This window comes from Pristiophorus japonicus, chromosome 19 (genome assembly GCF_044704955.1).
Source record: "Pristiophorus japonicus isolate sPriJap1 chromosome 19, sPriJap1.hap1, whole genome shotgun sequence".
Taxonomy (NCBI): domain Eukaryota; kingdom Metazoa; phylum Chordata; class Chondrichthyes; family Pristiophoridae; genus Pristiophorus; species Pristiophorus japonicus.
In genome coordinates this window covers 597,609-610,770 of record NC_091995.1, presented here as the reverse complement: position 1 = coordinate 610,770, position 13,162 = coordinate 597,609, and the positions used below count along the sequence as shown (strand labels likewise).

Genomic DNA, 13,162 nt, shown 5'->3' with positions numbered 1-13,162 from the left:
CCCACACCCCCCCCACACCCCCCCCACACCCCCCCCACACCCCCCCCCCACACCCCCCCCCACACCCCCCCCACACCCCCCCCCACACCCCCCCCCACACCCCCCCCCCACACCCCCCCCCCACACCCCCCCCCACACCCCCCCCCACCCCCCCCCCCCACGCCCCCCCCCCCACGCCCCCCCCCCCACACACACACCCCACACACACACACCGCCCCCCCCCCACACACACACACCGCCCCCCCCCACACACACACCCCCCCACACACACACCCCCCCCACACCACACCCCCACCACACACACACACCCCCCCCACACACACACACCCCCCCCACACACACACACCCCCCCCACACACACACACCCCCCCCAACACACACACACACACACCCCCCCCACACACACACACAACACACACACACACACACACACACACACACACACACACACACACACACACACACACACACACCCCCACCACACACACACACACACACCCCCACCACACACACACACACACACACACACACACACACCACACACACACACACACACACACCCCCACCACACACACACACACACACACACACACACACACACACACCCCCACCACACACACACACACACACACACACACACACACACACACACACACACCCCCCACACACTGTGACCAGAATATTTTCATCTCTTCGAGATCATTAAAGTTCAGTTAGTGATCACTGCACATCATTAGTTCATGCAATGTCTCTCTCTCTTTCTCTCTCTATCAACCTCGCTCTCAGTCCCTCTATCTCTGTCGCTCTCTCTTATAGTGTCAGCTGTGGTTCATTGGGCAGCACACTCGCCTCTGACTGGGTGAGGGAGCGCCGCACTGTCGGAGGGGCAGTACTGAGGGAGTGCCACACTGTCGGAGGGGCAGTACTGAGGGAGTGCCACACTGTCGGAGGGGCAGTACTGAGGGAGCGCCGCACTGTCGGAGGGGCAGTACTGAGGGAGCGCCGCACTGTCGGAGGGGCAGTACTGAGGGAGTGCCACACTGTCGGAGGGGCAGTACTGAGGGAGTGCCGCACTGTCGGAGGGGCAGTACTGAGGGAGCACCGCACTGTCGGAGGGGCAGTACTGAGGGAGCGGCGCACTGTCGGAGGGGCAGTACTGAGGGAGTACTGCACTGTCGGAGGGGCAGTACTGAGGGAGTGCCGCACTGTCGGAGGGGCAATACTGAGGGAGTGCCGCACTGTCGGAGGGGCAGTACTGAGGGAGTATCGCACTGTCGGAGGGGCAGTACTGTTTTGTAGCGGGGGCTGCGACTGGGGTTCTGTGACCATGAACGCCCCCCTGCAATGTACTGTCACACACAGCGATCTCGTGTCTCGGACCAGCGCCGCGCTGTGAATCGGGAGCCGCACGGTGAGGACAGAGATTCCACATTCCTCAAATCTCTTGGAAGCATTTCCTGTTTAGAATATTTGCAGTGCTGCACGATTTCTATCGGGTCAATGGACCGTGTCCGACCGAGAGAGAGACCCGCCCTGGGTATACACCACACATGGGCACTGTACACGGGCTGTACACGCACTGACCATGTGCTGTACACGCACTGCACGCGCGCTGTACACTCACTGTACACACTTGCACTGTACACACTTGCACTGTACATGTACTGTACACACTTGCACTGTACACGTACTGTACATCCTCTACACACACGCACTGTACACACTCATACTGTACACGTACTGTACACACACGCACTACATGCACTGTACACACGTACTGTACACACTTGCACTGTCCACGCGCACTGTCCACGCGCACTGTCCACGCGCACTGTACATGCACGGTACACACGCACTGTACACACTGTCCACTCGCACTGTCCACTCGCACTGTCCACTCTCACTGTACACTCACACTGTACACACGCACTGTACACACACTGTCCACTCTCTCGGTACACACGCACTGTACACACACTGTCCACTCTCTCGGTACACACGCACTGTACACACACTGTCCACTCTCTCGGTACACACGCACTGTACACACACTGTCCACTCTCTCGGTACACACGCACTGTAGATCTGTGGTGGCAAAATAATTAAATAGCCGCAGCACAAGAACCACTGCCAGAACATTCCTTCCCCCCCCCCCCCCGAAAAAAAAGCCCCTGGGAGCGATGTGAGCCGGAGATTTATGAAGCCAAGTGACTGTGTCCAATGTGCAGGCTCCCCTCAGTCAGAGGAAGTGGCGCCCAGTGTGAGAGATAAGGTAAGTGGGGAGGGATTTACGACAGGCTGCAACCTCGGAGCCTCGCTCAGCACCAGAGCGGACCGGGAGCTGCAAGGGGGGAGAGAATGAGCAGGACTCGGCCCAGGACATGTTGGAGAGGTGAGTGTTTCCACACAGGTGATCACACAGTGTCGCGCACCATCACACACCCACTGACATTTACAGCACGGGAGGAGGCCATTCGGCCCATCGTGTCCGTGCCGGCCGACCAAGAGCTACCCAGCCGAATCCCACTTTCCCGCTCTGGGTCCGTAGCCCTGTAGGTTACAGCACTTCAGGGGCACATCCAGGTACTGTTTAAATGTGGTGAGGGTTTCTGCCTCTACCACCCTTTCAGGCCGTGAGTTCCAGACCCCCACCACCCTCTGGGTGAAGACATTTCCCCTCAAATCCCCTCTAAACCTCCCCCCAATTACTTTAAATCTATGCCCCTGGTTGTTGACCCCTCTGCCAAGGGAAACAGGTCCTCCCTATCCACTCTATCCAGGCCCCTCATAATTTTATACACCTCAATCAGGTCTCCCCTCAGCCTCCTCTGTTCCAAAGAAAACTACCCCAGCCTATCCAATCTTTCCTCATCGCTAAAATTCTCCAGTCCGGGCAACATCCTCGTAAATCTCCTCTGTACCCTCTCCAGTGCAATCACATCCTTCCTGTAATGTGGTGACCAGAACTGCACGCAGTACTCCAGCTGTGGCCTAACCAGTGTTTTATACAGTTCAAGCATAACCCCCCTGCTCTTGTATTCTATGCCTCGGCTAATAAAGGCAAGTATTCCGTATGCCTTCTTAACCACCTTATCCACCTGGCCTGCTACCTTTAGGAGCAGTACTGAGGGAGCGCCGCAGTGTCGGAGGGGCAGTACTGAGGGAGTGCTGCACTGTCGGAGGGGCTGTACTGAGGGAGTGCCGCACTGTCGGAGGGGCAGTACTGAGGGAGCGCCGCACTGTCGGAGGGGCAGTACTGAGGGAGAGCCGCACTGTCGGAGGGGCAGTACTGAGGGAGCGCCGCACTGTCGGAGGGGCAGTACTGAGGGAGCGCCGCACTGTCGGAGGGGCAGTACTGAGGGAGTGCCGCACTGTCGGAGGGGCAGTACTGAGGGAGCGCCGCACTGTCGGAGGTGTCGTCTTTCGGATGTGACGTTAAACCGAGTCTCTCGGGTGCATGTAAAAGATCCCATGTTACTATTTCGAAGAAGAGCAGGGGAGTTATCTCCGGTGTCCTGGGGCCAATATTTATCCCTCAATCAACAACAAAAACAATTTATCTGGTCATTATCACATTGCTGTGTGTGGGAGCTTGCTGTGCGCAAATTGGCTGCCGCGTTTCCAAAAATACAACAGTGACTACACTCCAAAAGTACTTCATTGGCTGTAAAACATTTTGAGACGTTCGGTGGTGGTGAAAGGCGCTATATAAATGCAAGTCTTTCTTTGAAGGAAATATGTCAGGCTGCAGCGCCTCTAGTGGTGGGAGGGTGTCACTACAGCGTGACTGGTTTACATAAAGAGTTCCCATTGAACAATGTGGACACAGGAATGTCGAGGGGAAAGGATTGTCAGAGAGTGCATGGAGAGGTGAGTCGATGACACACTCATCATCACAGGCAGTCCCTCGGGATCGAGGAAGACTTGCTTCCACTCTTAAACTGAGTCCTTAGGTGACTGAACAGTCCAATACGGGAACCACAGTCCCTGTCACAGGTGGGACAGACAGTGGTTGAGGGAAGGGGAGGGTGGGACTGGTTTGCCGCACGCTCCTTCCGCTGCCTGCGCTTAGTTTCTGCGTGCTCTCGGCGACGAAACTCGAGGTGCTCAGCGCCCTCCCGGATGCACTTCCTCCACTTAGGGCGGTCTTTGGCCCAGGGACTCCCAGGTGTCGGTGGGGATGTTGCACTTTATCAGGGAGGCTTTGAGGGTGTCCCTGTAACGTTTCCTCTTTCCACCTTGGGCTCGCTTGTCGTGAAGGAGTTCCGAGTAGAGCGTTTGCTTTGGGAGTCTCATGTCTGGCATGTGAACAATGTGGCCCTGCCCAGCGGAGCTGGTCGAGTGTGGTCAGTGCTTCGAAGCTGGGGATGTTGGCCTGGTCGAGGACACTAATGTTGGTGCGTCTGTCCTCCCAGGGGATTTGTAGGATCTTGCGGAGACATCGTTGGTGGTATTTCTCCAGCGACTTGAGGTGTCTACTGTACATGGTCCATGTCTCTGAGCCATACAGGAGGGTGGGTATTACTACAGCTCTGTAGACCATGAGCTTGGTGGTAGATTTGAGGGCCTGGTCTTCAAACACTCTCCCTCAGGCGGCCGAAGGCTGCACTGGTGCACTGGAGGCGGGGTTGGATCTTATCAATGTCTCCTCTTGTTGATAAGAGGCTCCCGAGGTCTGGGAAATGGTCCATGGTGTCCAGGGCCGCGCCGTGGATCTTGATGACTGGGGGGCAGTGCTGTGTGGGGAGGACAGGCTGGTGGAGGACCTTTGTGTGACGGACGTTTAGGGTAAAGCCCATACCTTCGTACACCTCGGTAAATACGTCGACTGTGACTTGGTAATGTAACAGTGACACGCGAAAAGTGACGAGCAGATGCTTTGCGAAAAGGACTTTTTTGCGGCTGAGGTAGTGAAGACGGTCATGGTTTCGATGGGTGAGCTGTTGTGGAGGACAAAGGCTGCTCTTCCCGTGGAGCGAGAGGTTGCTGCTTGAGGTCCGTTCATTGGAACAAAAGTATTTGGGACAATGGACGCAGAAGTGTAGAGGAGAAGGAGCCGGAGAGGGCCAGGACATGACCACTAATCGTAAAGAGTAACGACCTTCTGAGAGTTTGTTTATCAGGATGGGAGAGGTTTCCGTTCTCACTGATATCGAGTTTCATTTCCTGCAATCACATCAACCCAACAGAAACATCCACCCAGTACAGGATGGGTGCTGCTCTCTGTTATAGAAACATCGAAACTAGGAGCAGGAGTCAGCCATTCGGCCCCTCGAGCCTGCTCCGCCATTTAATACCATCATGGCTGATCCGATCATGGACTCAGCTCCACTTCCCTGTCCGCTCCCCATAACCCCTTATCGATTAAGAAACCTGTCTAGCGCCGCCTTAAACTTTTTCAATGTCCCGGCTTCCACAGCTCTCTGAGGCAGCGAATTCCACAGATTTACAACCCTCTGAGAGAAGAAATTCCTCCTCATCTCAGTTTTAAATGGGCGGCCCCTTATTCTAAGACCATGCCCCCTAGTTCTAGTCTCCCCCATCAGTGGAAACATCCTCTCTGCATCCACCTTGTCAAGCCCCCTCATAATCTTATACGTTTCGATAAGATCACCTCTCATTCTTCTGAGTTCCAATGAGTAGAGGCCCAACCTCCTCAACCTTTCCTCATAAGTCAACCCCCATGGCTGGTCATGGAAACATAGACAATAGGAGCAGTGGTAGGCCATTCGGCCCTTCGAGCCTGCACCACCATTCAATATGATCATGGCTGATCCTCTATCTCAACACCATATTCCCGCTTTCTCCCCAGACCCCTTGATGCCTTTTGTGTCTAGAAATCTATCTCTCTCCCTCTTAAATATATTCAGTGACTTGGCCTCCACAGCCTTCTGTGGTCGAGAATTCCACAGGTTCACCACCCTCTGAGTGAGAACATTTCTCCTCATCTCGGTCCTAAATTTCCTGCCCCGTATCCTGAGACTGTGACCCCTTGTTCTAGACTTCCCAGCCCCGGGGAAACATCCTCCCCGCATCCAGTCTGTCCAACCCCGTCAGAATTTTATACCTTTCAATGAGATCCCCTCTCATTCTCCTAAACTCTAGTGAATACAGGCCCAGTCGACCCAATCTCTCCTCATACCACAGTCCTGCCATCCCAGGAATCAGTCTGGTGAACCTTCGCTGCACTCCCTCTGTGACAAGTATATCCTTTCTTAGGTAAGGAGACCAAAACTGCTCACAATACTCCAGGTGTGGTCTCACCAAGGGCCTGTATAACTGTAGTGAGACATCCTTGCTCCTGTACTCAAACCCTCTTGCAACGAAGGCCAATATACCATTTGCCTTCCTCAACCTTTGTCGAATTCTTTGTCTCCTGTGAAGCACCTTCAGAGGTTTCGCTATGTTAAGGACAGAAGGACACAGGAGCCGGAGTAGGCCATTCGGCCCCTCGAGCCTGCTCCACCATTTAATGGCTGATCTTTGAACTCAACTCAACTTTCCTGCCTGATCCCAATATTCCTTGATTCCCCTAATATCCAAAAGTCTATCCAAGACAGCCTTGAATTTAAAGGTGCCATATAATACAAGTAATTGTTGTTGGAGGCCCCGTCTGCTCTCTCGAGGTGGATGTAAAAGATCCCAGGGCACTATTTGGAAGAAGAGCAGGGGAGTTCTCCCCGGTGTCCTGGGGCCAATATTTATCCCTCAATCATCAACAAAAACAGACGATCGGGTCATTATCACATAAGAACTAGGAGTAGGAGTAGGCATACGGCCCCTCGAGCCTGCTCCGCCATTTAATACGATCATGGCTGATCCGATCATGGACTCAGGTCCACTTCCCTGCCCGCTCTCCAGTACTGAGGGAGTGCCGCACTGTCGGAGGGGCAGTACTGAGGGAGTGCTGCACTGTCGGAGGGGCAGTACTGAGGGAGTGCTGCACTGTCGGAGGGGCAGTGCTGAGGGAGCGCCGCACTGTCGGAGGGGCAGTACTGAGAGAGTGCCGCACTGTCGGAGGGGCAGTACTGAGGGAGTGCCGCACTGTCGGAGGTGCCGTCTTTCGGATGAGACGTTAAATCTCGGCCCCGCCTGCTCTCTCAGTTGGATGTAAAAGATCCCAGGGCATTATTTCGCAGAAGAGCGGGGGAGTTCTCCCCGGTGTCCTGGGGCCAATATTTATCCCTCAATCATCAACAAAAACAGACGATCGGGTCATTATCACATAAGAACTAGGAGTAGGAGTAGGCATACGGCCCCTCGAGCCTGCTCCGCCATTTAATACGATCATGGCTGATCCGATCATGGACTCAGGTCCACTTCCCTGCCCGCTCTCCAGTACTGAGGGAGTGCCGCACTGTCGGAGGGGCAATACTGAGGGAGTGCCGCACTGTCGGAGGGGCAGTGCTGAGGGAGTGCCGCACTGCGCTGTCGGAGGGGCAGTACTGAGGGAGCACCGCACTGTCGGAGGGGCAGTACTGAGGGAGCACCGCACTGTCGGAGGGGCAGTACTGAGGGAGTGCCGCACTGTCGGAGTGGCAGTACTGAGGGAGTGCCGCACTGTCAGAGGGGCAGTACTGAGAGAGTGCCGCACTGTCGGAGGGGCAGTACTGAGGGAGTGCCGCACTGTCGGAGGGGCAATACTGAGGGAGTGCCGCACTGTCGGGAGGGCAGTACTAAGGGAGCGCCGTACTGTCGGAGGGGCAGTGCTGAGGGAGTGCCGCACTGCGCTGTCGGAGGGGCAGTACTGAGGGAGCACCGCACTGTCGGAGGGGCAGTACTGAGGGAGCACCGCACTGTCGGAGGGGCAGTACTGAGGGAGTGCCACAGTGTCGGAGGGGCAGTACTGAGGGAGCACCGCACTGTCAGAGGGGCAGTACTGAGGGAGCGCCGCACTGTCGGAGGGGCAGTACTGAGGGAATGCCGCACTGTCGGAGGGGCAATACTGAGGGAGTGCCGCACTGTCGGAGGGGCAGTGCTGAGGGAGTGCCGCACTGCGCTGTCGGAGGGGCAGTACTGAGGGAGCACCGCACTGTCGGAGGGGCAGTACTGAGGGAGCACCGCACTGTCGGAGGGGCAGTACTGAGGGAGTGCCACAGTGTCGGAGGGGCAGTACTGAGGGAGCACCGCACTGTCAGAGGGGCAGTACTGAGGGAGCGCCGCACTGTCGGAGGGGCAGTACTGAGGGAGCACCGCACTGTCGGAGGGGCAGTACTGAGGGAGTGCCACAGTGTCGGAGGGGCAGTACTGAGGGAGCGCCGCACTGTCAGAGGGGCAGTACTGAGGGAGCGCCGCACTGTCGGAGGGGCAGTACTGAGGGAGTGCCGCACTGTCGGAGGGGCAGTACTGAGGGAGTGCCGCACTGTCGGAGGGGCAGTACTGAGGGAGTGCCGCACTGTCGGAGGGGCAGTACTGAGGGAGTGCCGCACTGTCGGAGTGGCAGTACTGAGGGAGTGCCGCACTGTCGGAGTGGCAGTACTGAGGGAGTGCCGCACTGTCGGAGGGACAGTACTGAGGGAGTGCCGCACTGTCGGAGTGGCAGTACTGAGGGAGTGCCGCACTGTCAGAGGGACAGTACTGAGGGAGCGCCGCACTGTCAGAGGGGCAGTACTGAGAGAGTGCCGCACTGTCGGAGGGGCAGTACTGAGGGAGTGCCGCACTGTCGGAGGGGCAATACTGAGGGAGCACCGCACTGTCGGAGGGGCAGTGCTGAGGGAGTGCCGCACTGCGCTGTCGGAGGGGCAGTACTGAGGGAGTGCCGCACTGTCGGAGGGGCAGTACTGAGGGAGCACCGCACTGTCGGAGGGGCAGTACTGAGGGAGTGCCACAGTGTCGGAGGGGCAGTACTGAGGGAGCACCGCACTGTCAGAGGGGCAGTACTGAGGGAGCGCCGCACTGTCGGAGGGGCAGTACTGAGGGAGTGCCGCACTGTCGGAGGGGCAGTACTGAGGGAGTGCCGCACTGTCGGAGGGGCAGTACTGAGGGAGTGCCGCACTGTCAGAGGGGCAGTACTGAGGGAGTGCCGCACTGTCGGAGGGGCAGTACTGAGGGAGTGCCACACTGTCGGAGGGGCAGTACTGAGGGAGTGCCGCACTGTCGGAGGGGCAGTACTGAGGGAGTGCCACACTGTCGGAGGGGCAGTACTGAGGGAGTGCCACACTGTCGGAGGGGCAGTACTGAGGGAGTGCCGCACTGTCGGAGGGGCAGTACTGAGGGAGCGCCGCACTGTCGGAGGGGCAGTACTGAGGGAGTGCCGCACTGTCGGAGGGGCAGTACTGAGGGAGAGCCGCACTGTCGGAGGGGCAGTACTGAGGGAGTGCCGCACTGTCGGAGGGGCAGTACTGAGGGAGTGCCGCACTGTCGGAGGGGCAGTACTGAGGGAGTGCCGCACTGTCAGAGGGGCAACATTGCTGTGTGTGGGAGCTTGCTGTGCACAAATTGGCAGCTGCGTTTCCCACAATACAACAGTGACTACACTCCGAAAGTACTTCATTGGCTGTAAAGCACTTTGGAACGTCTGGTGGTCGTGAGCGGCGCTATATAAATGCAAGTCTTTCTATTTCTTTTAACTCTGCCCTCCTGACCATCCCTGATTATAATCGCTCCACCATCGGTGGCCGTGCCTTCAGCTGCCTGGGCCCCAAGCTCTGGAACTCCCTCCCTAAACCCCTCCTCCTCTCTCCCTCTCTCTCCTCCAAGACACTCCTTAAACCCTCCCTCTGTGACCCCGCTTTTGGTCACCTGTGCTAATTTCTACTGATCTGGCTCGGTGTGACATTTCGTTTGATAACACTGCGGTGAAGTGTGTTCGGAGGTTTTACAATGTTAAAGGTGCTATATAAATGCAATGAACTGTTGTTGTGAAATTGATTGTGGGCGTGAGATTGGTTCCAGCAGGATTCAATCAGCCGCCGGTTACACACTTGTCTGATTGACTTCACTGAGAATATTGGCACTGCTTTTTGAGTAGTGTGAAGGTTTAAATAAAGACCTGATCCAGCCATTACTACAGCGGAGTGTGTGTGGGATCTGATGTCTAACGCAACGGAACACAGTCCTACACAGGTCCCAACATGGCTCCAATCACAGCCACCCCCATAAGAACATCAGAAATAGGAGCAGGAGTCGGCCATTCGGCCCCTCGAGCCTGCTCCGCCATTTAATACGATCGTGGCTGATCCGATCATGGACTCAGCTCCACTTCCCCGCCCGCTCCCCATAACCTCTTATCCCCTTATCGGTTAAGAAACTGTCTATCTCTGTCTTAAATTTATTCAATGTCCCGGCTTCCACAGCTCTCTGAGTCTGTGAATTCCACAGATCCACAACCCTCTGAGAAGAAATTCCTCCTCATCTCAGTTTTAAATGGGCGGCCCCTTATTCTAAGACCATGCCCCCTAGTTCTAGTCTCCCCCATCAGTGGAAACATCCTCTCTGCATCCACCTTGTCAAGTCCCCTCATAATCTTATACGTTTCGATAAGATCACCTCTCATTCTTCTGAATTCCAATGAGTCGAGGCCCAACCTCCTCAACCTTTCCTCATAAGTCAACCCCCTCATCCCCGGAATCAACCGAGTGAACCTTCTCTGAACTGCCTCCAAAGCAAGTATATCCTTTCGTAAATATGGAAACCAAAACTGCACGCAGTATTCCAGGTGTGGCCTCACCAATACCCTGTATAACTGTAGCAAGACTTCCCTGCTTTTATACTCCATACCCTTTGCAATAAAGGCCAAGATACCATTGGCCTTCCTGATCACTTGCTGTCATCATCATAGGCAGTCCCTCGGAATCGAGGAAGACTTGCTTCCACTCTAAAAATTAGTCCTCAGGTGACTGAACAGCCCAATACGGGAGCCACAGTCCCTGTCACAGGTGGGACAGACAGTGGTTGAGGGAAGGGGAGGGTGGGACTGGTTTGCCGCACGCTCCTTCCGCTGCCTGCGCTTGGTTTCTGCATGCTCTCGGTGACGAGACTCGAGGTGCTCAGCGCCCTCCCGGATGCACTTCCTCCACTTAGGGCAGTCTTTGGCCAGGGACTCCCAGGTATCGGTGGGGATGTTGCACTTTATCAGGGAGGCTTTGAGGGTGTCCCTGTAACGTTTCCTCTGCCCACCTTTGGCTCGTTTGCCGTGAAGGAGTTCTGAGTAGAGCGCTTGCTTTGGGAGTCTCGTGTCTGGCCTGTGGACAATGTGGCCTTGCCCAGCGGAGTTGATCAAGTGTGGTCAGTGCTTCGATGCTGGGGATGTTGGCCTGGTCGAGGACACTAACGTTGGTGTGTCTGTCCTCCCGGGGGATTTGCAGGATCTTGCGGAGACATCGTTGGTGATATTTCTCCAGTGACTTGATGTGTCTACTGTACATGGTCCATGTCTCTGAGCCATACAGGAGGGCGGGTATTACTACAGCCCTGTAGACCATGAGCTGGGTGGTAGATTTGAGGGCCTGGTCTTCAAACACTCTTTTCCTCAGGCTGCACTGGAGGCGGTGTTGAATCTCGTCGGCAATGTCTGCTCTTGTTGATAGGAGGCTCCCGAGGTCTGGGAAATGGTCCACGTTGTCCAGGGCCGGGCCGTGGATCGTGATGACTGGGGGGCAGTGCTGTGCGGTAAAGACAGGCTGGTGGAGGACCTTTGTCTTACGGATGTTTAGTGTAAGGCCCATACTTTCATACACCTCAGTAAATACATCGACTATATCCTGGAGTTTGCAGGCATCGTCCGCGTACTGTAGCTCGATGACAGAGGTTGGGGTGATCTTGGACCTGGCCTGGAGATGGCGAAGGTTGAACAGCTTCCCACTGGTTCTGTAGTTTAGTTCCACTCCAGCGGGGAGCTTGTCGACTGTGAGGTGGAGCATGGCAGTGAGGAAGGTTGAGTTCAGGGTTAGGGCGATGACGCAGTCCCGATTGACCCCGGTCCGGACTGTACCTACTTACTAACCGTTTGTGTTTCATGCACAAGTACCCCCAGGTCCCGCTGTACTGCGGCACTCTGCAATTTGGGATGCCTTGAGGTTGTTAATGGTGCTATAAGTGTTTCTTACACAACAACATTTATTGGGAGAGGAAGTTGCCGATTTGCGAGCAGGAATGGTGTGAAGGTGTCCGGAGAGAGCTGGGTGCTGTGAGAGGCTTCAACCAGCAGGAGTCGCCCTCCGCCCACACTCACTCACTCACTCACATCACTCCAGCACAAACTTTTCAACTCGCCAAAGTTCGCAGTGCTGAGCACAGGGCTGATTTTGTGAGTTGTTGAACTTGTGCTGGGAACGGCAACATCGCGAAGTGTGCTCCCTCCTTCATCCTGCAAGGAAACGACAGTCTCTCTCGCTCTCTCTGTGTCTCTGCATAAAATTACAGGTGGGTCCTTGGAGATGAATCTGTGCAGCAGTCCAGGGAGTGAAGGATAGGTCCGGGAAAAGGTTCCTGTGTGTGTGTGTCCCGGGGCTGGTAGATTGGCAGGCTGGGATCGGAGAGTGTGGGGGAGTGTGTGTGTGTGTGTGTGTGTGTGAGATTCATAGACAGGGCAGTGTAAGTGTGTGTGTGTGTGAGAGTTTCATAGACAGGGCAGTGTGTGTGTGTGTGAGAGTTTCATAGACAGGGCAGTGTAAGTGTGTGTGTGTGAGATTCATAGACAGGGCAGTGTAAGTGTAAGTGTGTGTGTGTGAGATTCATAGACAGGGCAGTGTAAGTGTGTGTGTGTGAGATTCATAGACAAGGCAGTGTAAGTGTGTGTGTGTGCGTGTGTGTGAGAGAGAGATTCATAGACAGGGCAGTGTGAGTGTATGTGTGAGTGTGTGTGTGTGAGTGTGTGTGAGATTCATAGACAGGGCAGAGTGTGTACGTGTGTGAGATTCATAGACGGGGCAGTGTGAGTGTGTGTGTGTGTGTGTGTGTGTGTGTGTGTGAGATTCATAGACAGGGGCAGTGTGTGTGTGTGTGTGAGATTCATAGACAGGGGCAGTGTGTGAGTGTGTGAGATTCATAGACAGGGGCAGTGTGTGAGTGTGTGAGATTCATAGACAGGGCTGTGTGTGTGTGTGTGTGTGTGTGTGTGAGAGATTCATAGACAGGGCAGTGTGTGAGTGTGTGTGAGATTCATCGACAGGGCAGTGTGTGTGTGTGTGAGATGCATAGACGGGTGTGTGTGTGAGATTCA

The 13,162-nt window shown here is 55.5% G+C and overlaps 1 protein-coding gene across 1 annotated transcript in view; it reads left to right on the top strand.

The window, feature by feature from the left end:
* Positions 1 to 2,342: 2,342 nt before the first annotated feature.
* The window catches only part of egfl7 (EGF-like-domain, multiple 7), a 57,409-nt gene continuing 46,589 nt past the window's right edge, over positions 2,343 to 13,162 (top strand). The window contains exon 1 of the mRNA XM_070861106.1: positions 2,343 to 2,392. Within this exon, the coding sequence (XP_070717207.1) occupies positions 2,382 to 2,392 (11 nt within the window). The 5' untranslated portion in view covers positions 2,343 to 2,381. The remainder of the gene's footprint in view (positions 2,393 to 13,162) is intronic.